The sequence below is a fragment of the Triticum dicoccoides genome, chromosome 4B (genome assembly GCF_002162155.2).
Source record: "Triticum dicoccoides isolate Atlit2015 ecotype Zavitan chromosome 4B, WEW_v2.0, whole genome shotgun sequence".
NCBI classification, from domain to species: Eukaryota; Viridiplantae; Streptophyta; class Magnoliopsida; order Poales; family Poaceae; genus Triticum; species Triticum dicoccoides.
In genome coordinates this window covers 309,151,128-309,174,627 of record NC_041387.1, presented here as the reverse complement: position 1 = coordinate 309,174,627, position 23,500 = coordinate 309,151,128, and the positions used below count along the sequence as shown (strand labels likewise).

General features: G+C 46.5%; 1 protein-coding gene across 2 annotated transcripts; it reads left to right on the top strand.

Annotated features, from left to right (window-relative positions):
* Nucleotides 1-7,661: 7,661 nt before the first annotated feature.
* On the top strand, nt 7,662-13,404 carry LOC119296023. Of its 2 annotated transcripts, XM_037574441.1 has the most exons (3): nt 7,662-8,122; nt 9,091-11,196; nt 12,431-13,404. In XM_037574441.1, the coding sequence occupies exon 2, from the start codon at nt 9,202-9,204 to the stop codon at nt 10,450-10,452; it is 1,251 nt and encodes a 416-aa protein (XP_037430338.1). In that variant the 5' UTR covers nt 7,662-8,122; nt 9,091-9,201; the 3' UTR covers nt 10,453-11,196; nt 12,431-13,404. The 2 variants fall into 2 exon arrangements, with proteins under 2 accessions (XP_037430338.1, XP_037430337.1); XM_037574440.1 differs by having other exon boundaries at nt 7,662-11,196.
* Nucleotides 13,405-23,500: the final 10,096 nt, after the last annotated feature.

The window sequence follows — 23,500 nt, the reverse complement described above, 5'->3', positions numbered from 1 at the left end:
GAAGCGATGCCAGGTGGAAGCAAGCTAGGAGCTTGTAAGCTCCTCGTGACCCCAACCAGGATTGGGAATAGAAGGAAGCGTCGGGTGCGCGAGCAGGGGGCTGGGCACCCAAATGTCCACATACAGCCACCGCTCCCGGAACATGCTCGCAGAAGGTGGGACGCCAAAATCGATCCCCAAGGCGGCCATCTCCAGCACGGCCTGGAAGCTCACGCATCCCGAGCACCGAGAAGGGTCGGACAAGTGCAGAGTGAAGAAGTGGCGCAGAAGGGCAACGGAAGGAGGAATCCCCACCATGGCCTCGCAGACGAAGGCGAAGACAGCAAGCAGAGTCATGGATTGGGGGCCAAGATGCATCATGTGGATCTGATAATGGGAAAGCACCGCATTGAAGAAAGAGGAAAAGGGGGGAACCAAGCCCACGCACAAGGCATCGGCAAAGAATCGAACCTCCATGACGATCCTGTCGAAGGAGGCGTGGGACGCGGGCCAGACCGTCATCTTCCCGCACTCATTGAAGCTGGAGGCAAGAGCGGAGCAGACCTTCTCCAGGGCTTACAGATTGAGTATAAGTGACTTGTCGACGGTGGGAGCAGCCATTGGAGGCGCGCTGGACGAAGGCGCAGGTTTCTTCCCCTTATCCTTTTTCATTGGCGCCATGGCAATGGAAAGGGGGAAGAACTCAAGATGGATTGGTGGCGGAAGCAGAGGCTCGAGGCGGAAAAGGGTACAAAAAGTGCGTAGGCGGAAAGGGAGGATAACTGTGTACAAGCCTCGTGGCCGCCTAGCCAGGCGCATAATGAGGGAGCATGGGGAAGTGGAGGCGCCGACGTCCAATCAACCGCCACGTGGCACCCAAGGTCGCAGGCTGATGGGGCCCGCGGCGCTCCGCCCATGCCCCTTCGCTTCTCCACTAAGCCAAGTCCGAGTGCGCCTTGGGCCCGGGGGCTACTATCGTCGTTCTGGGAATGTGGGTCCCTAGACTTGCCTGCCTGCATCCTGCGGCGTGGCTCGAGTGGTGGCCCAGTACGGCCCATCTTCATCAGCGCAAGACTCAAGACCCTCGCGAGGGGCCAAGCCTCGCGGGGCGGATGACACAAGACTTCCTCAGGAAAGGCCTCGCTAGGCAGGCTCGCGAGAAGGGGGAGAGATCAAGGCAGGGTACCTCGGGAGGTGCTCGTGACGCAAGCCATGACGATCGATACCAGGCAGGCACCAAGCGGGCGCCGGCCTGCATAGTGTCCTTGTTTCCTCTTTGGTGCAAATGGGGCAAGAACAGGCGTGGAGTACCAAGGCATCAGGCAATGGTTGCCACTTCAGTGCAACGAGACCAAGACCAGCAGAGCGGCAGGATGGAGGTCACCGTGGAGCCCAAGACGGCGTCATCGCTAGTGCCTTTGGCAGCCGAAGACCAACTTTAGTCAGGATAACTTGTACTAGATGTTCCCCTTCAAAATGGCCATTGTTGGCGCCCTTCCCGCTCAATATTTGGGAAGAGGGCCAGGGTCTCTATAAATAGGGATAGCCACCACCACAGTACGGGGCATCTCATTGAGTCTTCATTGGATCCATAGGCGATCGAGCTCACCCAAGTAGTTCATCGCACCATCTCAAGAACACCTCTCGCGAGGTTGTTCATCCTTTGTACTATTCATCATCAGCCCCTGAGGCAATCCACCACACCACACACTGGAGTAGGGTATTACATCACAACGGTGGCCTGAACCAGTATAAATCTTGTGTCCCTCGTGTTGTTCATCGTTTAGCTTAGATTCTCGCGAGGAGATCGGACGTGGATCGGTAGGGGGGAGATCTTCATGCGCAGCCCAGAGTTCGAACCTTAAGGGTCTGCCGGAACCCAACATCCGACAACTACTAGCACTACCTACAAACACCAGAAACTAGTTGCAACACCTAGACTGAGATCAAGTTAATTAACAAGTCGAGAGGGGTCGAGTTACCGGAACCCAATGTGTGGTAGCAGCTGTTCATGGATCACAAACACAGAACTCAGTTCCTGAGGACGGTTTCAATGAGACAACCCACCATGTACTCCTACATGGCCTCTCACCGCTACCTTTACCAAATTGTGTTCACACACTTAGATCACACACAGTAGAACATGTTCACACACCTACAATTCATCCCCGATGAATCAAACCTGACTCAACTCTAAGCAGTAGCAAGCATGACAAACCAGCATGAATGAGTAGGCACATCAGGGCTCAAACAACTCCTACTCATGCTAGTGGTTTCATCTATTTACTGTGGCAATGACAGGTCATGCATAGGATAAGGGGTTCAACTACCGCAGCAAGTAACAAATGAATTGTTGTTGTCTTAATGCAGTAAAAGAGAGCAGGAGCGAGACAGTGGGATTGTATCAAAATGAACAAGGGGGTTTTGCTTGCCTGGCACTTCTGAAGATAGTATAGCTCTTCATCGGTGTCATCGAACTCATCGTCGAAACCACATCTACTGAGAAGGGACAAAAGCCGGCAAACAAGGAAGAACACAATCAATGCAATGCACAATATGATGCATGAATGTGAAATGGCAATATGATGTGGTTTGAGCTAATGCAACTAGCAGCAAGTTAAATGGAGTTGGTTTGAATCCAGGATTCAAATTCAAACTCCATATGTGGATATTCAAATGCCATTTATATGATTTGTCCTACAGAGCAGCTACAAGTTGTTCTAACATGCATGAAACCAGTACAGATGGATAGATTGGATTTTTTCTGATCATTTTTCATATAAAAATTATTTCATTCTGAATTACGGTTGAATTTATATATATTTTTGAAGTTTAGATTATTTTCTAGAATTTTCTGAATAAGAATAAATCCAGAAAAAGGTAATCTGCGTCAGCATGACGTCGGGGTGATGTCAGCAAGTCAACTGCGGCTGACTAGGTCAAACCTGACGCGTGGGTCCCAGCAGTCAGAGGCACAGTGGTTAATCCCGGTCAAAGCCAGGGTTGACTGGTTTTGACCCTAGGTAGGGCCCGTTGTCAGTGGCAGTTAGGGGGGTGCTTAGCTGGCGGGGTTACCATTAATGACGGACATGTCGGCAGTCGCCGGAGTTTCGCCGGCGGCGACCATAACTACGGCGGGAGCTCACCGGGGCTGCGCTACAGGCGGCGGCTGAACGCGCGAAGACCACCAAAAGGTAGCCCACACACGCCCGCATCTAGCTAGCCACACGGGAGGCTGCGGGGTCACTGGAAATGACGACGGCGAGCGCATCCGCGGTGGCCGGAGTTCGGACAAGGAAAGGGTCGCCGCTGCGGTGCACTAGAGGAGAAACCGAAGGGTGCAGCATGCTCCTGGGAGTTCAGCGAACACGGTGACACGCTCAGGCGTGAGTTGGGGTGGCCCTAACCACGGTGGTGGAGAACCACGGCGGCGGTGAGCTCTCGGGTCCGGTAGTTAGTGCGGCTACGGCATGAAATCGAGGAAGGGAGGAGATGGGAAGCGACGAGGTGCTCACGGCGGAGTCGAGGCGGAGCTCATCAGGCTCAGGGAAGCGTCGGGGATGGCGTACGGTCGCCGGTGATCTCGGCGGCGCCCGAGGTTGAAGACGATGGCGTGGAGGCGATGCAGAGCTTCCCGGCTCACGTGGCTCGGCAGGAAGGACTGGGGCATCACGGCGGTTCTTCTGGAAGCAACTACGAGGCAAGGGGTTGGCGGTGGATGTGGCAACAGCGGGCGGCGGCGACAAGCTCCGCTCGGGCGCGATCGAGGGAGCAGAGGAGGGGGCGGGAGAGCCAGGGAGCAAGGAGAAAGTGAGGGGAGGTGTCGGGCATCTCCGTGGCGTGAGGGTGAGGCAGGAGGTGGTAAGCAGGAGGTGGCCGCGTTCGGCTGCGTGCTCGCGACGCACCTGCTTCTCCTTCTGGCAGAAGGTTGAAGAAGCAAGCAGCGCTGGCTGGGCTGGGCCAGCCAACTGGGCCGCCAGGTGGCCTGGCCAGGTGGGTTGCCAGGTACAGTGCCCTCTCTCTCCGGTTTTCTATTTAGTTTATGTTTTACTATTTTGCATGTTTGTTTGAATTTGGTTACTGGACCAAATCAATTTTGTAAATGCTGAGAACTTTTGTAGATGCTGGAATAATTATTCCAAGGCCCCACACAAAAGTTTCAGAATTATTGGGGCTAGGGAATTATTAATAGAGATTTATAGCCCCAATTCAAATACTTAGTGATTTAATTAAAAACCCAAATATGTCCTACAAAAATGTATACCATTTTTGGTAGAGGCTTCCACCTCAATCCAGAAATGATGAACATTTTTAAAGGGCATTTTGAGTTCATTGGAAAAGATTTTATTTTGACCCTAGTTGAATTCATTTGGTGCTAGGGTTTGAACATCCCCATTTCCCATTTAAGCAAAAATTAAACATGATGCACACATGAAGCTAGGCTAGTGCGATACCAGAAGCTAGGGATGTGACACCACAGGAACATCCCAAACATCCATCCAACAGCTGTGATAGCCACCTTCCAGTCCAATGTGCGCAACCGCAAGATTCATTCCAAAATGAATGTGCGGTTGCCCAAGACTGTGAAGGACCTCTACATCCTAGTGGACAAGTGTGCTCAGATGGAGGAATGGAGGAAGTTGCCCGTAGAGAAGGATTTCATCAATATTGATTCAGAAGATGATGACGAATCCACTAGTTAGAAGAAGGGCAGGAAGCGCAATAGGAGGCACAAGGATAAGGCAGTGATGAATTTTGAAGGATCGGGCACACCTAGTACTAGCAAGACCGCCAAGGCTAAAGCCCCCGACAAGGAGGCTGCCGTGTGTGCGCCAGGAGGCGGCAGCTGCTGAGAAGGCCGGAAATGGCGATATGCCATATTGCAAGATCCATCGGACCAGGGGCCACGACCTTCAAGAGTGTTATCAGGTTGAGCAGCTTGTCAAAGAGGCAGAGAGCTGAGTATGAGAAGCGTGACAAGGAAAAATATCAGAATACCGCTGGCGGCAAGGGCCGAGGCGGTGAAGCAAATCGCCTCGGCAAGCCATTTCGGGACAAAGGAAAACCCGCCACAGGTCAAGAGAATGAAACTTGTGATGAAGAGAGTGATCAAGGGGATGAAGAGGAAACCAGTGAGGAAGAGTTTCAGAAGGCCACTGATGCCCTATGCATTGACGGGGGTGCATCCTTGCACTCCTCTCATTGCCAATTCAAATGGTGGGCACGTGAGGCCAATGTCGTGGAACTAGCATCAGAGGCCCGGAAACCGCTCAAATGGTCATGCAAGTCCATCATCTTTGACAAAGCGGATCATCTTGACCGTACCACTGCAGTAGGATGCTTGCCATTGTTGGTCTCTTCAACAATTCTCAACCTGAAGGTCACTAAGATGTTGGTGGACGGCAGGGCTAGGGTGAACCTGATTTCCCCAAAAGTTATCAGCATGCTTCAAATAGCAGAAGAAGAGCTAGAGGTCACCGGCACGTTTCAAGGAATTAATCCCAACAGGAGTCATCCTAAGGGAAAGATCACGTTGCCCATGACATTTGGAGGAGAATTAAACTATCAGACATAAAGGATTGTGTTTGATGTGGTCGACCTCCCATTGCCGTACAATGGGATTCTTGGATGACCGGACCTGGCCAAATTCATGGCGGCATCCCACTATGCCTACAATGTCTTGAACATGCCCATGCCACTTCGAAACATCTCCATCCCATCGGATGAGAAGGACACCATCATTTGCGTATAAAAGATGTACCAGGATGCAGTCGTGGCAGAGGCAATGACAGCAATGGTTTCCGTCAAGGAAAGCAGAGGAAAGAAGAAGGATAGCAGGGACGCCAGCAAAGAATCCGGGAAGCGTACCTATTTGGAGTGCCCTACGCCTGTTGATGATTTCCCGAAGAGTTCCAACAACAAAAGGACCAAGGTTTCTTCTCCACAACTAAAGAAGGTCCCGGCAGGGCTAGCTGGCGTTGATGATACCTTTACCATCAGCGCCACCCTCAATGACAAATAGGAAACCACGCTCGTTGCCTTCCTGCGGACGAATATCGATGTGTTTGCCTGGCAACCATCTGATATCCCCGGTATTTCCATGGAGGTAATCGAGCACCACCTTGCTGTCTGCCCACATGCCAGACCTATCAAGCAGAAAGTCCGGAAGCAGGCCTTGGAGTGGCATCGCTTTATTGAAGAAGAGATCAAGAAGCCTGAGGTGGCTGGTTTGCTCAGAGGAGTGCTACATCCCACTGGCTAGCAAATCCAGTGGTGGTACGGAAGGCTAACGGGAAATGGAGGCTTTGCGTAGATTTCACATATGTCAACAAGGCTTGCCCAAAGGACCCATTTCCCTTGCCGCACATCCATCAGATTGTGGATTCCACATCAGGTTGCGATTTGCTTTCCTTCCTAGACGCATATTCTGGATATCACCAGATCTTCATGTCCAACGAAGACGAAGAGAAGACCTTGTTCATCATCCCATGTGGTATGTACTGCTTTATCCGCATGCCATTCGGATTAAAGAGTGTCGGGTCTACTTTTGCAAGGGCAGTCCAGATAGGTTTTGAACCACGGCTGCATAGAAACATTGAAGCTTATATGGATGACATTGTGTCAAAACAAAGGATAGAGCAACTCTTATCCAGGATTTGGAGCAAACATTTGCAAATCTGCGCAAGATCAACTTGAAGCTCAACCCTGAAAAGTGTGTGTTTGGCGTTCCCTCTTGCTAGCTACATGGGTTCTTTGTGTCCCACCGAGGGATCGAAGCTAATCCCGACAAGATCAAGGCCATTGAGCAGATCCAGGCGCCAAGGACAGTTAAGGATGTGAGGCGCCTGACGGGATGCGTTGCTGCGCTAAGCAGATTCATCTCCAAGTCGGCCAAGTGGGCCCTACCGTTCTTCGAAATCTTGAAGAAGGCAGGGCCCATAAAGTGCACCCCAGAAGCATATACAGCCCAGCGGGAGTTCAAGGCCTACTTATCTTCTTCGCCTACCTTGATCTCCCCCAAACCACAAGAGCCATTGGCACTGTACTTAGTGGCAACCAACCAAGTGGTTAGTGTGGCCTTGGTAGTGCAGCGGGAAGCGCACGAGGCAAAAAATGAGCAAAGTCCAGCAGAGTCGAGCAAGGGTCAGGACAAAAGTAAGCACGTCAGTGGTGACAACCCCTAGGATACGGCAAGGAAGAAAGTTGTGCATCGCCCAGTGTACTTCATCAGTTCCCTGTTATAGGGGCTCGATTGAGGTACTCTAGCATGCAAAAAAATGATCTTTGGCATCACGATAAGTATATTTCACATATATAATTTTGGTACTCAAATATAGCATCTATCGTGACATATTCGTCCATTCTTGCCATGATTGATTGAATGTTGCTTGATAATCATCAAAAAGGATCATGTACTAGTCTTTGGTCTATCTTGCAGAAATGTGCGCAAAGGCACTAATAATCGTCAAGATTCCGTCTATGTGGCTATCAAGAAGAGTGAAGAAGAGAAGAGAAGGAAGAAGAGACTTGTGTGAGATGAAGAGAAGTAATTAGGGGGCTAGATAAAGAAGTGGGAGGACCTTCTTGTGAAGAAAGAAGAGAAGAAAGAGGGCCAAATCGCAAAGTGCAGATGAGAGGAGGGGAACAAAATCCCTACGCGCCTGGAGGGATCCGATGAGGCCTGGCATCTCCATCTCCCCTCTCCCCCAACTCCTTCTCCACCTCCGGCCGCCGCCGCGGCCAGGCCGGCGTGGCGGCGAGCCATCCATTCACCAGCACCACCATCGCCTCCTGCCACCACTCCACCACGCACCACCAGCACCACCATCCATCATCCACACGCCTCCACCAGCGTCGCCACCAGCGCCCACCTCGCGCACCCCTCCTTCTTCCTCTCGACCTCCTGCTGCTGCCTTCTCTTCTTCCACGCAACGTGCTGCTACTCCTTCTTCCTATGCGCCCCTGCCGCTCTTCTTGTTGAAGCCCTTTCCCCTCACCACGCTGCTGTTCCTTCTTCTTCCCCTTGCTGCTACTATTTCTCTTCTTCCCTCACCTCTAGCTGCTGCTCCTAGTTCTTCTCTGAACCCAAACTGCTGTTGCTTCTCTCCTCTCTTACTTCTTGCAAATTTCTGAAAACTGCTAGGTGAACCTTGTGTACTGTTCTGAACAATTAATTTGTGCCTTGAGATGCTTATGTAATATTCAGATTTGAAGTGTACTTGCAACCTGCTGTTTGCTCTGTTTAAGTACTTGTACAATATAGTGTATGTGTTCTGAGATCTGACTAGTTGATGCTTTGTTACTTTGAGAGATACTTGATCTAATATATTTTGGTTCTTTCAATTAGTATTCTGCTAGTATATGTGTGTGTGTGTGTGTGTAATTCATCAAAAATATTGTTGTGTGCTGATGATTAGTGTCCAGTTTACTGTTCTTGTGATATATACACATATGTATGTGTTATGTTCATGTCCTTTTTACTTCTCTTGTCATTGATGTTAGCTTGTGTTAGTATCTTAATTTCTCAAGAATTACAAAAGTACCAAAAAGAAAGTTAGTAAAATCTATATCTACCTTTGCTTATCCGCATTTTCATTGGCGACAATCTTGATAGTTTAGGTTTTATTTCTGCATTCATAAGCTGAACTGTGTCACCTAGCTTTAGCCGAGCGTTGTTGCCGTCACCTAGTCCCTGTGGAGAACACGACATCCGTAGTTTGGGAAAATTGTTCCACTACATCTACAAATGATCATTTTGGCACCGTTGCCGGGGACTAGCATCGAGCGATTGTGTGAAGCTATAGACTAGGCTTAGTATAGTTTTTGTTTAAATTTCCAGTCAAATTTATTTCTGTGTTTATTTTACCTTTTTATTTTTTGTTGCTTCGTCTTATTAGGGTACTAACCCTCTCACCAGTCTTTGATGTTTGTGAGCGTGTGTAGGATATCTTACTATTTGTAGGCTCATTGACAGTTGCACTTGAACATATGGCTTTAGTACGTGATCTTTGGTTGCCAAGTAGTTTGGACACGATGACAGGGCCAATTTGGCCATCTATTGAGGCCGAAAATTTTGAGTTGAGGCCTGGACTTATTGCTGTTGTCTTGCAGAATCAGTTTAGAGGATTACCCAATGAAGACCCTCATGAGCACATTAGTAATGTTCTGGAGTATGCCAATACAGTCCAGTACCATGGCGTTTCCGAAGATGCTATCAAGTGTATGTTGTTCACATTCTCTCTCAGAGATGCTGCTAAGGACTGGAACTATTCTTTGCCATCAAGATCATACACTTGGGATGATATTTCGCAAGCTTTCCTGCATAGATATTTTCCACTTTACAAGCAAGCTGCAATTCGTGACCAGATCCTCAGTTTTGTGCAAGATGGAAGTGAGAGCTTGTATGAAGCTTGGGAGAGATATCATTATTTGCTTAGAAAATGTCCTAATCACGGGCAAAAGGATTGGTTAGTGCTTCAGATATTCTATAGAGGGCTGACACATGCTTCAAGAGATCTTATTGATATGTCAGCTTGTGGAACAATCATGAACAATACCGTTGAGGGTGCAATTATTCTCATTGAGAGCATTGCCTTCCACCAAATGCAATGGGGTTATGAAAGGCCTAGTTCAAATCCAAAGGTTGCAAGCTGTGTGCAATCAGAAGCTGTGTGTTCCATAAGTGAACAGAAATCATCCATGGTACCTAATATTCAAAACCAGCATGTTTCATTCCAGGGACAACAACATTTCAGAACTGAATTAGAGCCTCCATATAGAAACATTGATCTTACTTCAATTATCCTTGATGATGATTATGATATTTTCCAAGATGATGCAACCACTGTAGATCAGATGGATACCATAGTAGCAGATCCAATACCTCATGGAAATGAAACTGTTCAGAATGAGTCAAAGTTGCAAGAAGAGGTTTATGAGGAACCTACTCTGTTTGACGCTAAGTTGAGACCGCAAGATATGGAGAAATTCACTTGTGTTAGTCAGCTATCTCACTGGTGGAATTTAGTCATGTCACCAATTGCCCACACTTGTGTTACAACTGTATCTGGACTATTTGTCAAGAAGAAATCATTACCTCCACCAGTGGTTACCTCTATCACAGTTAAAGAGAGTATCTCAGAGAGGAATAGTGAAGATGAGATTCCAACTCCTGCACATACAATTAAGCAAGTCGGAGACATTCCAAGGAGAGAGATACAAGAGGTTGAGTCAAATTTAGAAGAGCTGATACTTCAATATCCTGAGAAGATCCCATGTGTTGCTGAGCTGCATGACAGGTGGAAGTCATCGGTGTCACTGTTGAAACTTAGCAATGATGGTGATGAGGAGAACATTGCTCAGAAAGACAGTGAGGTAGTGATCTCAGCACCCCTAGCAGATCATGTTAGTGAATATTCACAGATGGGGACACTACAGACTCAATTAAGTGTTGCTGGTAGTAGCACCATATAAGATCCAGAGGAAGAGAGACCTCAGATTGAAGATGTACTCGAAGCCAAGGCACAAGATGATCTACTACTCTTGAAGAAGCAAAAGAAGCTGTTGTAGATGAACTTGAAGAACCAAAAATTCATTTGCCTATTGTCACACAAGAGCGTGATGTAGCAGGTTTATCTAATCCTCTTAATGACATGTCTTCATATGATTTGTTTGCTACTACCTTGCATTGCATGATGCCATCACTTAAGGTAGATTTGAAAAACTATTTGCTTGGACATGATCATACACACCCTGTTAGTGGCATTGCTCATATCTCTGTTCATGCTACTTATGTTCCTAATGCTATACCCATGCTTAATGAAACGTGTGATTCTAATACTAGCATTGAGCTTACTGATTTGTACCATCCTAAACATGTGCTTTATAGCTATGCTTATGTAATTGGATATTCGATTGATGACTTGGAGGGTATTATCCCTACCACTTGCATTGTCTCTTTCGTTGCGTGCTCTTTCAGGATCTTGCTTGTGCATGAATGACTACATGCTGACCAAGTTCGAGATGACATTCCCTGGGACCCCGATGGACCCATGGCATGGGGATGAGGAGAAGCAAGGAGCACACATGAAGAGAGAAGCTAGAGCAGACATGAGGATAGGGAAGCAAAAGGAGAGGAGTCAGAATGCACGAGGAAGCAAAGGAGAAGAGTTGCAGTTTAGAGAGTGTCGAGCGAGTGCTACTTCCTATAAAAACCCGGTGAGCTATTTCATGACCCATTCCAAGTATATCATCCATTGATACATGCTGAAGTCAAATGTTTTTTGGGTCGCTTGAGCAATTTCTTAAATATCGTCCCACTGAATTTTACCTTCGACATAGGGTTATTGATGTGAATATATGAAGTGAGTGTTGAATGCCTTGTAAACTAGTGATCTACACAATGCTATTTTTGCTGAAATTAGTGAAAGCTATTAGTTTTGAGTGCTCAAATCCCTAGTACACTAGAAAACTTAATCATTTTCTGCTTTTACCTCGATACACCTAGATCATTAAGTGTCAGATGCTGAGTTTGTGCCTAATGTGTTCCCATTGAGAGCAATCACCTAACCACTATGGATTAGCATGCTATGTTCCCTGGATCGGTAGCATGTGAACCAGACATGGAGAAGTGATGATTCCTATTTTTGTGCTTATGCGTTGTTCATTTAAGATAAGTAATAATAAATAAATAAGTCTGACTACCTACAATAGCATGTCATGTTCCCGGGATCGGTGGCATGTGAAATCGGGTTAGCTTGGGCAGTAATTAATAATAAAAAAATGTAATTGTCGAACCAGGTGTATACCATGTTCTTGGGATCGGTGGTATGTTCCTTTGGGGAGACAAACAAAAAAACTAATAATTGGTCGATCCAGGTGTATACCATGTTCTTGGGATCAGTGGTATGTTCCTTTGGTGAGATGGATAAAATATTATCATTGCTTCCTTCAAATTCAATAAGTGGTTCAACCACAATGTTCCTGGTAATAAGTGATCTGATCACAAGTTTAAGTTCCTTTTATTTTTTTGGATCATGCTCTCTTTAGGAACCATTTGGCGCAGTCATCATTTAAACTTGTTGATCCTCTTTTATCATTGTAAAAGTTTAAAATGGTCATGCTTACTAGTATCCTACTGCTTTGTAGCACTCTTAACCATCAATTTTCACTAGCTAAGTCCAAAAGCATGCATTGTTTAGAGATCTACTTCACTTGGACATTCTTTACTCAGTTCACTGTTCACATTCTTGCTCTTGTCATATGCCTTTGCTTGAGGACAAGAAAAGATTTAAGTGTGGGGGAACTTGATAAGTATATTTCACATATATAATTTGGGTACTCAAATATAGCATCTATCGTGACATATTCGTCCATTCTTGCCATGATTGATTGAATGTTGCTTGATAATCATCAGAAAGGATCATTTACTAGTCTTTGGTCTATCTTGCAGAAATGTGCGCAAAGGCACTAATAATCGTCAAGATTCCGTCTATGTGGCTATCGACAAGAGTGAAGAAGAGAAGAGAAGGAAGAAGAGACTTGTGTGAGATGAAGAGAAGTAATTAGGGGGCTAGATAAAGAAGTGGGAGGACCTTCTTGTTAAGAAAGAAGAGAAGAAAGAGGGACAAATCACAAAGTGCAGATGAGAGGAGGGGAACAAAATCCCTACGCGCCTGGAGGGATCCGATGAGGCCTGGCATATCCATCTCCCCTCTCACCCAACTCCTTCTCCACCTCCGGCTGCTGCTGCGGCCAGGCCGGTGTGGCGGCGCACCATCCATTCACCAGCACCACCATCGCCTCCTGCCACCACTCCACCACGCACCACCAGCACCACCATCCATCGTCCACACGCCTCCACCAGCACCGCCACCAGCGCCCACCTCGCGCACCCCTCCTTCTTCCTCTCGACCTCCTGCTGCTGCCTTCTCTTCTTCCATGCAACCTGCTTCTGCTCCTTCTTCCTATGCGCCCCTGCTACTCTTCTTGCTGAAGCCCTTTCCCCTCACCACGCTGTTGTTCCTTCTTGTTCCCCTTGCTGCTACTATTTCTCTTCTTCCCTCGCATCTAGCTGCTGCTCCTAGTTCTTCTCTGAACCTAAACTGCTGCTGCTTCTCTCCTCTCTTACTTCTTGCAAATTTCTGAAAACTGCTAGGTGAACCTTGTGTACTGTTCTGAACAATTAATTTGTGCCTTGAGATGCTTATGTAATATTCAGATTTGAAGTGTACTTGCAACCTGCTGTTTGCTCTGTTTAAGTACTTGTACAATATAGTGTATGTGTTCTGAGATCTGACTAGTTGAGGCTTTGTTACTTTGAGAGATACTTGATCTATTATATTTTGGTTCTGTGAATTAGTATTCTGCTATTATATGTGTGTGTGTGTGTGTAATTCATCATAAATATTGTTGTGTGCTGATGATTAGTGTCCAGTTTACTATTCTTGTGACATATACACATATGTATGTGTTATGTTCATGTCCTTTTTACTTCTCTTGTCATTGATGTTAGCTTGTGTTAGTATCTTAATTTCTCAAGAATTACAAAAGTACCAAAAAGAAAGTTAGTAAAATATGTATCTACCTTTGCTTATCCGCATTTTCATTGGCGACAATCTTGATAGTTTAGGTTTCATTTCTGCATTCATAAGCTGAACTATGTCACCTAGCTTTAGTCGAGCGTTGTTGTCGTCGCCTAGTCCCTGTGAAGAACACGACATCCGTAGTTTTGGCAAATTGTTCCACTACATCTACAAATGATCAATCATCATGGCCTCAAGGAAACTGTACCACTACTTCCAAGCCCATGAGATTACGGTTGTCACTCGCTTCCCGTTGCAAAGGATACTACGAAACACTGAGGCTACTGGGAGAATTGTGGAATGGGATTTGGAGTTGCCCAGTTTGGGACTGAGGTTTGAGAGCATATCAACAATTCAGAGTGGGGCGTTGGCAGAGTTTATTGCTGAAAGGACGCCGACCCCTAATGAGGAAGTGACAGAGATAGTTATCCCCGTCAAGGATGCGCCCCAAGAATGGATCATGTAGGTGCCTTTTCCCTGCAAGGTGCAGGGGCTGGCATGCTTCTTGTCGCACCTTCGGGGGAGCCCTTGAAGAACTCGTCCAAATGCATTTCTCCCAGGAAGAGGCAAACAACAATGCAGCAGAGGATGAAGGGCTCCTTGCCGGGCTCAGGATTGCAGCAGAATTGGGAATTAAGAAGCTGATGATTCGAGGAGTTCACAAATGATGGTGAGACAAGTCAACAAGGATTATCATAGTCCATTAATGGAGTCATACGTCGAGGAAGTGAGGATATTGGAGGAGCGCTTTGATGGACTGCAAATAGAGCATGTACCCCATGCAGACAATAGCATAGCCGATCATCTGTCAAAGTGTGCTCCGCAAAAGCTTCCTATGGAACCAGGAACTTTTGTTCTCCATCTTGCTCAGCCCTCCGTATCCCCAGCAATAATGGCCCGGAAAGGAGGAAGATGGACTCTGGTAAGCCTCTCCCGATAGAGCCTCGTTCTCCTGGCAGGGACCTGCCAGAAACTCACAACTCGCTGGCCCGCACCCTCCTGTCGGGACCACGGTCCCCTACAGACAAGGAGTTGTTGGGGAACGTAGCAGAAATTCAAAATTTTCCTACGTGTCACCAAGATCTATCTATGGAGAGACCAGCAACGAGTAGAAAGAGAGTGCATCTACATACCCTTGTAGATCGCTAAGCGGAAGCGTTCAAGAGAACAGGGTTGATGGAGTCGTACTCGTCGTGATTCAAATCACCGATGACCAAGTGCCGAACGCACGGCACCTCCGCGTTCAACACACGTACAGCCCGGTGACGTCTCCCACGCCTTGATCCAGCAAGGAGAGAGGGAGAGGTTGAGGAAGACTCCATCCAGCAGCAGCACAACGGCGTGGTGGTGGTGGAGGAGCGTGGTAATCCCGCAGGGCTTCGCCAAGCACCATGGGAGAAGAGGAGGAGGGAGAGGGGCAGGGCTGCACCAACCAGAGATCAAATCATGTGTTATGGGCAGCCCCATGCCTCAATATATATAGGGGAAGGGGGCTGCGCCCCCTTTAGGGTTTTCCCACCCCCTAGGGGCGGCGGCCAGCCCTAGATGGGTTTTGGGGTGCGGCCAAGAGGGGGGGGAGGAGTCCATCCTCCCCAAGGCACCTCGGAGGTGCCTTCCCCCTTGAGGACTCTTCCCTCTAGGGTTCCCTAGGCGCATGGGCCTCTTGGGGCTGGTGCCCTTGGCCCATGTAGGCCAAGGCGCACCCCCTACAGCCCATGTGCCCCCCCGGGGCAGGTGGCCCCACCCGGTGGGCCCCCGGGACCCTTCCGGTGGTCCCGGTACAATACCGATGACCCCGAAACTTGTCCCGATGGCCGAAACAGGACTTCCCATATATAAATCTTTACCTCCGGACCATTCCGGAACTCCTCGTGACGTCCGGGATCTCATCCGGGACTCCGAACAACATTCGGTAACCACATACAAGCTTCCTTTATAACCCTAGCGTCATCGAACCTTAAGTGTGTAGACCCTACGGGTTCGGGAGACATGCAGACATGACCGAGACGTTCTCCGGTCAATAACCAACAGCGGGATCTGGATACCCATGTTGGCTCCCACATGTTCCACGATGATCTCATCGGATGAACCACGATGTCAAGGACTTAATCAATCCCGTATTCAATTCCCTTTGTCTAGTGGTATTTTACTTGCCCGAGATTCGATCGTCGGTATACCGATACCTTGTTCAATCTCGTTACCGGCAAGTCACTTTACTCGTTCCGTAACACATCATCCCGTGATCAACTCCTTGGTCACATTGCGCATATGATGATGTCCTACCGAGTGGGCCCAGAGATACCTCTCCGTTTACACGGAGTGACAAATCCCAGTCTCGATCTGCATAAAACAATAGATACTTTCGGAGATACCTGTAGTGCACCTTTATAGTCACCCAGTTACGTTGTGACGTTTGATACACCCAAAGCACTCCTACGGTATCCAGGAGTTACACGATCTCATGGTCAAAGGAAGAGATACTTGACATTGGCAAAGCTCTAGCAAACGAACTACACGATCTTTGTGCTATGCTTAGGATTGGGTCTTGTCCATCACATCATTCTCCTAATGATGTGATCCCGTTATCAACGACATCCAATGTCCATAGCCAGGAAACCATGACTATCTGTTGATCACAACGAGCTAGTCAACTAGAGGCTCACTAGGGACATATTGTGGTCTATGTATTCACACGTGTATTACGATTTCCGGATAATACAGTTATAGCATGAATAAAAGACAATTATCATGAACAAGGAAATATAATAATAACACTTTTATTATTGCCTCTAGGGCATATTTCCAACAGTCTCCCACTTGCACTAGAGTCAATAATCTAGTTCACATCGCCATGTGATTAACACTCACAGGTCACATCGTCATGTGACTAATACCCAAGAGTCTACTAGAGTCAGTAGTCTAGTTCACATCACTATGTGATTAACACTCAATGAGTTTTATGTTTGATCATGTTGCTTGTGAGAGAGGTTTTAGTCAACAGGTCTGAACCTTTCAGATCCGTGTGTGGTTTACAAATCTCTATGTCATCTCCTAGATGCAGCTACCACGCTCTATTTGGAGCTATTCCAAATAACTGTTCTACTTGGAGCTATTCTAAATTATTGCTCCATTATATGTATCCGGTCTCTCTACTCAGAGCTATCCGGATAGGTGCTAAGCTTGCATCGTCGTAACTCTTTACGTCGAACTCTTTATCACCTCCATAACCGAGAAAATTCCTTAGTCCACTAGTTACTAAGGATAACTTTGACCGCTGTCTATGATCCATTCTTGGATCACTCTTGTACCCCTTGACTAACTCATGGCAAGGCACACTTCAGGTGCGGTACACAACATAGCATACTGTAGAGCCTACGTCTTAAGCATAGGGGACGACCTTCGTCCTTTCTCTCTATTCTGCCATGGTCGAGCTTTAAGTCTTAACTTCGTACCTTACAACTCAGGCAAGAACTTCTTCTTTGACTGATCCATCTTGAATACCTTCAAGATCATGTCAAGGTATGTGCTCATTTGAAAGTATTATTAAGCATTTTGATCTAATCTTATAGATCTTGATGCTCAATGTTCAAGTAGCTTAATCCAGGTTTTCTATTGAAAAACACCTTTCAAATAACCCTATATGCTTTCTAGAAATTCTACATCATTTCTGACATCAATATGTCAACAACATATACTCATCAGAAATTCTATAGTGCTCCCACTCACTTCTTTGGAAATACAAGTTTCTCATAAACTTTGTACAAACCCAAAATCTTTGATCATCATCAAAGCATACATTCCAACTCCGAGATGCTCACTCCAGTCCTTAGAAGGATTGCTGGAGCTTTGCATACTTATTAGCATCTTTCGGGATTGACAAAACCTTCCGGTTGTATCACATACAACCTTTCCTCAATAAAATCGTCGATGAAACAATGTTTTGACATCCTATCTGCAAGATTTCATAAATAATGCAGTAATCGCTAATATAATTCCAACAGACTCTTAGCATCGCTACGAGTGAGAAAATCTCATCGTAGTCAACTCCTTGAACTTGTCAGAAAACATCTTAACGACAAGTCGAGCTTTCTCAATGGTGACATTTACCATCATTGTCCGTCTTCCTTTTGAAATCCATCTGTACTCATTAGCCTTACGACCATCGAGCCGTTCTGCCAAAGTCTACACTTTGTTTTCATACATGGATCCTCTCTCGGATTTTATGGCCTCAAGCCATTTATCGGAATCCGGGCCCACCATCGCTTCTCCATAGCTCGTAGGTTCATTGTTGTCTAGCAACATGACTTTCAAGACAGGATTACGTACCACTCTGAAGTAGTACGCATCCTTGTCATCCTACGAGGTACGGTAGTGACTTGATCTGAAGTTTCATGATCACTATCATAAGCTTCTACTTCAATTGGTGTAGGTGCCGCAGGAACAACTCTTTGTACCCTGCTATACACTAGTTGAAGCGATGGTTCAATAACCTCATCAAGTCTCCACCATCCTCCCACTCAACTCTTTCGAGAGAAACTTTTCCTCGCGAAAAGGACCCGATTCTAGAAACAATCCATATTGCTTTCGGATCTGAATTAGGAGGTATACCCAACTGTTTTGGGTTTCCTATGAAGATGCATTTTATCCGCTTTGGGTTCGAGCTTATCAACCTGAAACTTTTTCATATAAGCGTCGCAGCCCCAAACTTTTAAGAAACGACAACTTAGGTTTCTCTAAACCATAATTCATACGGTGTCATCTCAACGGATTTACGTGGTGCCCTATTTAAAGTGAATGTGGTTGTCTCTAATGCCTAACCCATGGACAATAGTGGTAATTCGATAAGAGACATCATGGTACGCACCATATCCAATAGGGTGCAACTATGATGTTCGGACACACCATCACACTATGGTGTTCCAGGCGGTATTAATTGTGAAACAATTTCCACAATGTCTTAATTGTATGCCAAAACTCGTAACTCAGATATTCATCTCTATGATCATATCATAGACATTTTATCCTCTTGTCACAATGATCTTCTACTTCACTCTGAAATTACTTGAACCATTCAATGATTCAGACTTGTGTTTCATCAAGTAAATATTCTCAACATCTACTCGAATCATCTGTGAAGTAAGATCATAACGATATTCACTGCATGCCTCAACACTCATTGGACTACACACATCAAAATGTGTTACTTCCAACAAGTTGCTATCTTGTTCCATCTTACTGAAACCGAGGCTTTTCAGTCATCTTGCCCATGTGGTATGATTTGCATATCTCAAGTGATTCAAAATCAAGTGAGTTCAAACGGTCCATTTGCATGGAGTTTCTTCATGCATATATACCAATAGACATGGTTCGCATGTCTCAAACTTTTCAAAAATGAGTGAGTCCAAAGATCCATCAACATGGAGCTTCTTCATGCGTTTTATACCATTATGACTTACATGGCAGTGCCACAAGTAAGTGGTACTATCATTACTATCTTATATCTTTTGGCATGAAAATGTGTATCCCTACGATCAAGATTCAATAAACCATTCCTATAGGTGCAAGAGCACTTATTCAGGTTTAATACTAATCTTGATGGTAGAGGGAGCGTGCGATGTTAGATCACATCAAACTTGGAAACACTTCCAACACATATCGTCAGCTCACCTTTAGCCAGTCTCCGTTTTATTCCATAGCTTTTATTTCGAGTTACTAACACTTAGCAACCGAACCGGTATCTAATACCCTGGTGCTACTAGGAGTACTAGTAAAGTACACATTAACATAATGTATATCCAATATACTTCTATCGACCTTGCCAGCCTTCTCATCTACCAAGTATCTAGGGTAATCCTGCTCCAGTGGTTGTTCCCCTTATTACAGAAGCACTTAGTCTCGGGTTTGGGTTCAACCTCGGGTTTCTTCATTGGTGCAGCAGCTGATTTGCCGTTTCATGAAGTATCCCTTCTTTCCCTTGCCCTTCTTGAAACTAGTGGTTTCGTCAACCATCAACAATTGATGCTCCTTCTTGATTTCTACTTTTGCGGTGTCAAACAACGCGAATATTTCAAGGATCATCGTATCTATCCCTGATATGTTATAGTTCATCACGAAGCTCTAGCAGCTTGGTGGTAATGACTTCGGAGAAACTATCACTATTTCATCTGGAAGATCAACTCCCACTTGATTCAAGTGATTGTTGTACTCAGACAATCTGAGCACAAGCTCAACAATTGAGCTTCTCTCCTTAGTTTGCAGGCTAAGAAAATCGTCGGAGGTCTCAAACCTCTTGACGTGGGCACGAGCCTGAAATCCTAATTTCAGTCCTCGAACATCTCATATGTTCCGCGACATTTCGAAAACGTCTTTGGTGCCTCTACTTCAACCATTTAACTGAACTATCACGTAGTTATCAAAATGTTATGTCCGATGTTCGCAACATCGACAAACGACGTTGGGGTTCAGCACACTAAGCGGTGCATTAAGGACATAAGCTTTCTACTGTCCGCATAATTGCTACTTTCAACTTTCAACTATATTTTCTCTAGGAACATATCTAAAACAGTAGAACTAAAGCGCGAGCTACGACATAATTTGCAAAAGGTCTTTTGACTATGTTCAAGATAATTAAGTTCATCTTATGAACTCCCACTCAGATAGACATCCCTCTGGTCATCTAAGTGATTACATGATCCGAGTCAACTAGGCCGTGTCCGATCATCACGTGAGACGGACTAGTCATCATCGGTGAACATCTTCATGTTGATCGTATCTACTATACGACTCATGCTCGACCTTTCGGTCTCCGTGTTCCGAGGCCATGTCTGTACATGCTAGGCTCGTCAAGTTAACCCTAAGTGTTTTCGTTGTGTAAAACTGTCTTACACCCGTTGTATGTGAACGTAAGAATCCATCACACCCGATCATCACGTGGTGCTTAGAAGCGACGAACTGTAGCAACGGTGCACAGTTAGGGGAGAACACTTCTTGAAATTTTGTAAGGGATCATCTTATTTACTACCGTCGTCCTAAGTAAACAAGATGCATAAACATGATAAACATCACATGCAATCAAATAGTGACATGATATGGCCAATATCATTTTGCTCCTTTTGATCTTCATCTTCGGGGCTCCATGATCATCATCATCACCGGCATGACACCATGATCTCCATCATCATGATCTCCATCATCGTGTCTTCATGAAGTTGTCACGCCAACGACTACTTCTACTTCTATGGCTAACGCGTTTAGCAATAAAGTAAAGTAAGTTACATGACGTTCTTCAATGACACGCAGGTCATACAAAAAATAAAGACAACTCCTATGGCTCCTGCCGGTTGTCATACTCATCGACATGCAAGTCGTGAATCCTATTACAAGAACATGATCAATCTCATACATCACATATATCATTCATCACATCCTTTTGGCCATATCACATCACATAGCATACCCTGCAAAAACAAGTTAGACGTCCTCTAATTGTTGTTTGCATGTTTTACGTGGCTGCTATGGGTTTCTAGCAAGAACGTTTCTTACCTACGCAAAACCACAACGTGATATGCCAATTGCTATTTACCCTTCATAAGGACCCTTTTCATCGAATCCGTTCCGACTAAAGTGGGAGAGACTGGCACCCGCTAGCCACCTTATGCACCAAGTGCATGTCAATCGGTGGAACCTGTCTCACGTAAGAGTACGTGTAAGGTCGGTCCGGGCCGCTTCATCCCACAATACCGTCGAAACAAGATTGGACTAGTAACGGTAAGCATATTGAACAACATCAACGCCCACAACTACTTTGTGTTCTACTCGTGCAAAGAATCTACACAATAGACCTAGCTCATGATGCCACTGTTGGGGAACGTACCAGAAATTCAAAATTTTCCTACGTGTCACCAAGATCTATCTATGGAGAGACCAGCAACGAGTAGAAAGAGAGTGCATCTACATACCCTTGTAGATCGCTAAGCGGAAGCGTTCAAGAGAACGGGGTTGATGGAGTCGTACTCGTCGTGATTCAAATCACCGATGACCAAGTGCCGAACGCACGGCACCTCCGCGTTCAACACACGTACAGCCCCGTGACGTCTCCCACGCCTTGATCCAGCAAGGAGAGAGGGAGAGGTTGAGGAAGACTCCATCCAGCAGCAGCACAACGGCGTGGTGGTGGTGGAGGAGCGTGGTAATCCCGCAGGGCTTCGCCAAGCACCATGGGAGAAGAGGAGGAGGGAGAGGGGCAGGGCTGCACCAACCAGAGATCAAATCATGTGTTATGGGCAGCCCCATGCCTCAATATATATAGGGGAAGGGGGCTGCGCCCCCTTTAGGGTTTTCCCACCCCCTAGGGGCGGCGGCCAGCCCTAGATGGGTTTTGGGGTGCGGCCAAGAGGGGGGGAGGAGTCCATCCTCCCCAAGGCACCTCGGAGGTGCCTTCCCCCTTGAGGACTCTTCCCTCTAGGGTTCCCTAGGCGCATGGGCCTCTTGGGGCTGGTTCCCTTGGCCCATGTAGGCCAAGGCGCACCCCCTACAGCCCGTGTGGCCCCCCGGGGCAGGTGGCCCCACCCGGTGGGCCCCCGGGACCCTTCCGGTGGTCCCGGTACAATACCGATGACCCCGAAACTTGTCCCAATGGCCGAAACAGGACTTCCCATATGTAAATCTTTACCTCCGGACCATTCCGGAACTCCTCGTGACGTCCGGGATCTCATCCGGGACTCCGAACAACATTCGGTAACCACATACAAGCTTCCTTTATAACCCTAGCGTCATCGAACCTTAAGTGTGTAGACCCTACGGGTTCGGGAGACATGCAGACATGACCGAGACGTTCTCCGGTCAATAACCAACAGCGGGATCTGGATACCCATGTTGGCTCCCACATGTTCCACGATGATCTCATCGGATGAACCACGATGTCAAGGACTTAATCAATCCCGTATTCAATTCCCTTTGTCTAGTGGTATTTTACTTGCCCGAGATTCGATCGTCGGTATACCGATACCTTGTTCAATCTCGTTACCGGCAAGTCACTTTACTCGTTCCGTAACACATCATCCCGTGATCAACTCCTTGGTCACATTGCGCATATGATGATGTCCTACCGAGTGGGCCCAGAGATACCTCTCCGTTTACACGGAGTGACAAATCCCAGTCTCAATCCGCATAAAACAATAGATACTTTCGGAGATACCTGTAGTGCACCTTTATAGTCACCCAGTTACGTTGTGACGTTTGATACACCCAAAGCACTCCTACGGTATCCAGGAGTTACACGATCTCATGGTCAAAGGAAGAGATACTTGACATTGGCAAAGCTCTAGCAAACGAACTACACGATCTTTGTGCTATGCTTAGGATTGGGTCTTGTCCATCACATCATTCTCCTAATGATGTGATCCCGTTATCAACGACATCCAATGTCCATAGCCAGGAAACCATGACTATCTGTTGATCACAACGAGCTAGTCAACTAGAGGCTCACTAGGGACATATTGTGGTCTATGTATTCACACGTGTATTACGATTTCCGGATAATACAGTTATAGCATGAATAAAAGACAATTATAATGAACAAGGAAATATAATAATAACACTTTTATTATTGCCTCTAGGGCATATTTCCAACAGGAGTGTGCCCCCGCCAAGGTTGGAAAAGGCGATAGGCATAAGCGAGGCGGTTGGCCCTCGCCTAGTGCCTAGGCGGTGCCTAAGCGCCCTAGGTGCGGCCTAGGCGGTAATATAGTTTTTACTCGTGTATTTGTGATTATTATATGGGTTTTGATATTAGTTTATGGTATATAAATAAGTTAATTGCCATCTACTGCCATTGGAATATAACCAGTTTCACATATCAGTGCAGTATGTGCCATGATTTCTTGCATGGGTAGGCAATTCCTTGCTTGCCCTGCCTAGACCACCATTTATGCCCTAGG

Bases quoted from the DNA above. Each gene is read 5' to 3' on its own strand.
- LOC119296023 (XM_037574440.1), top strand. From the start codon at position 8,968: ATGGCTTTAGTACGTGATCTTTGGTTGCCAAGTAGTTTGGACACGATG.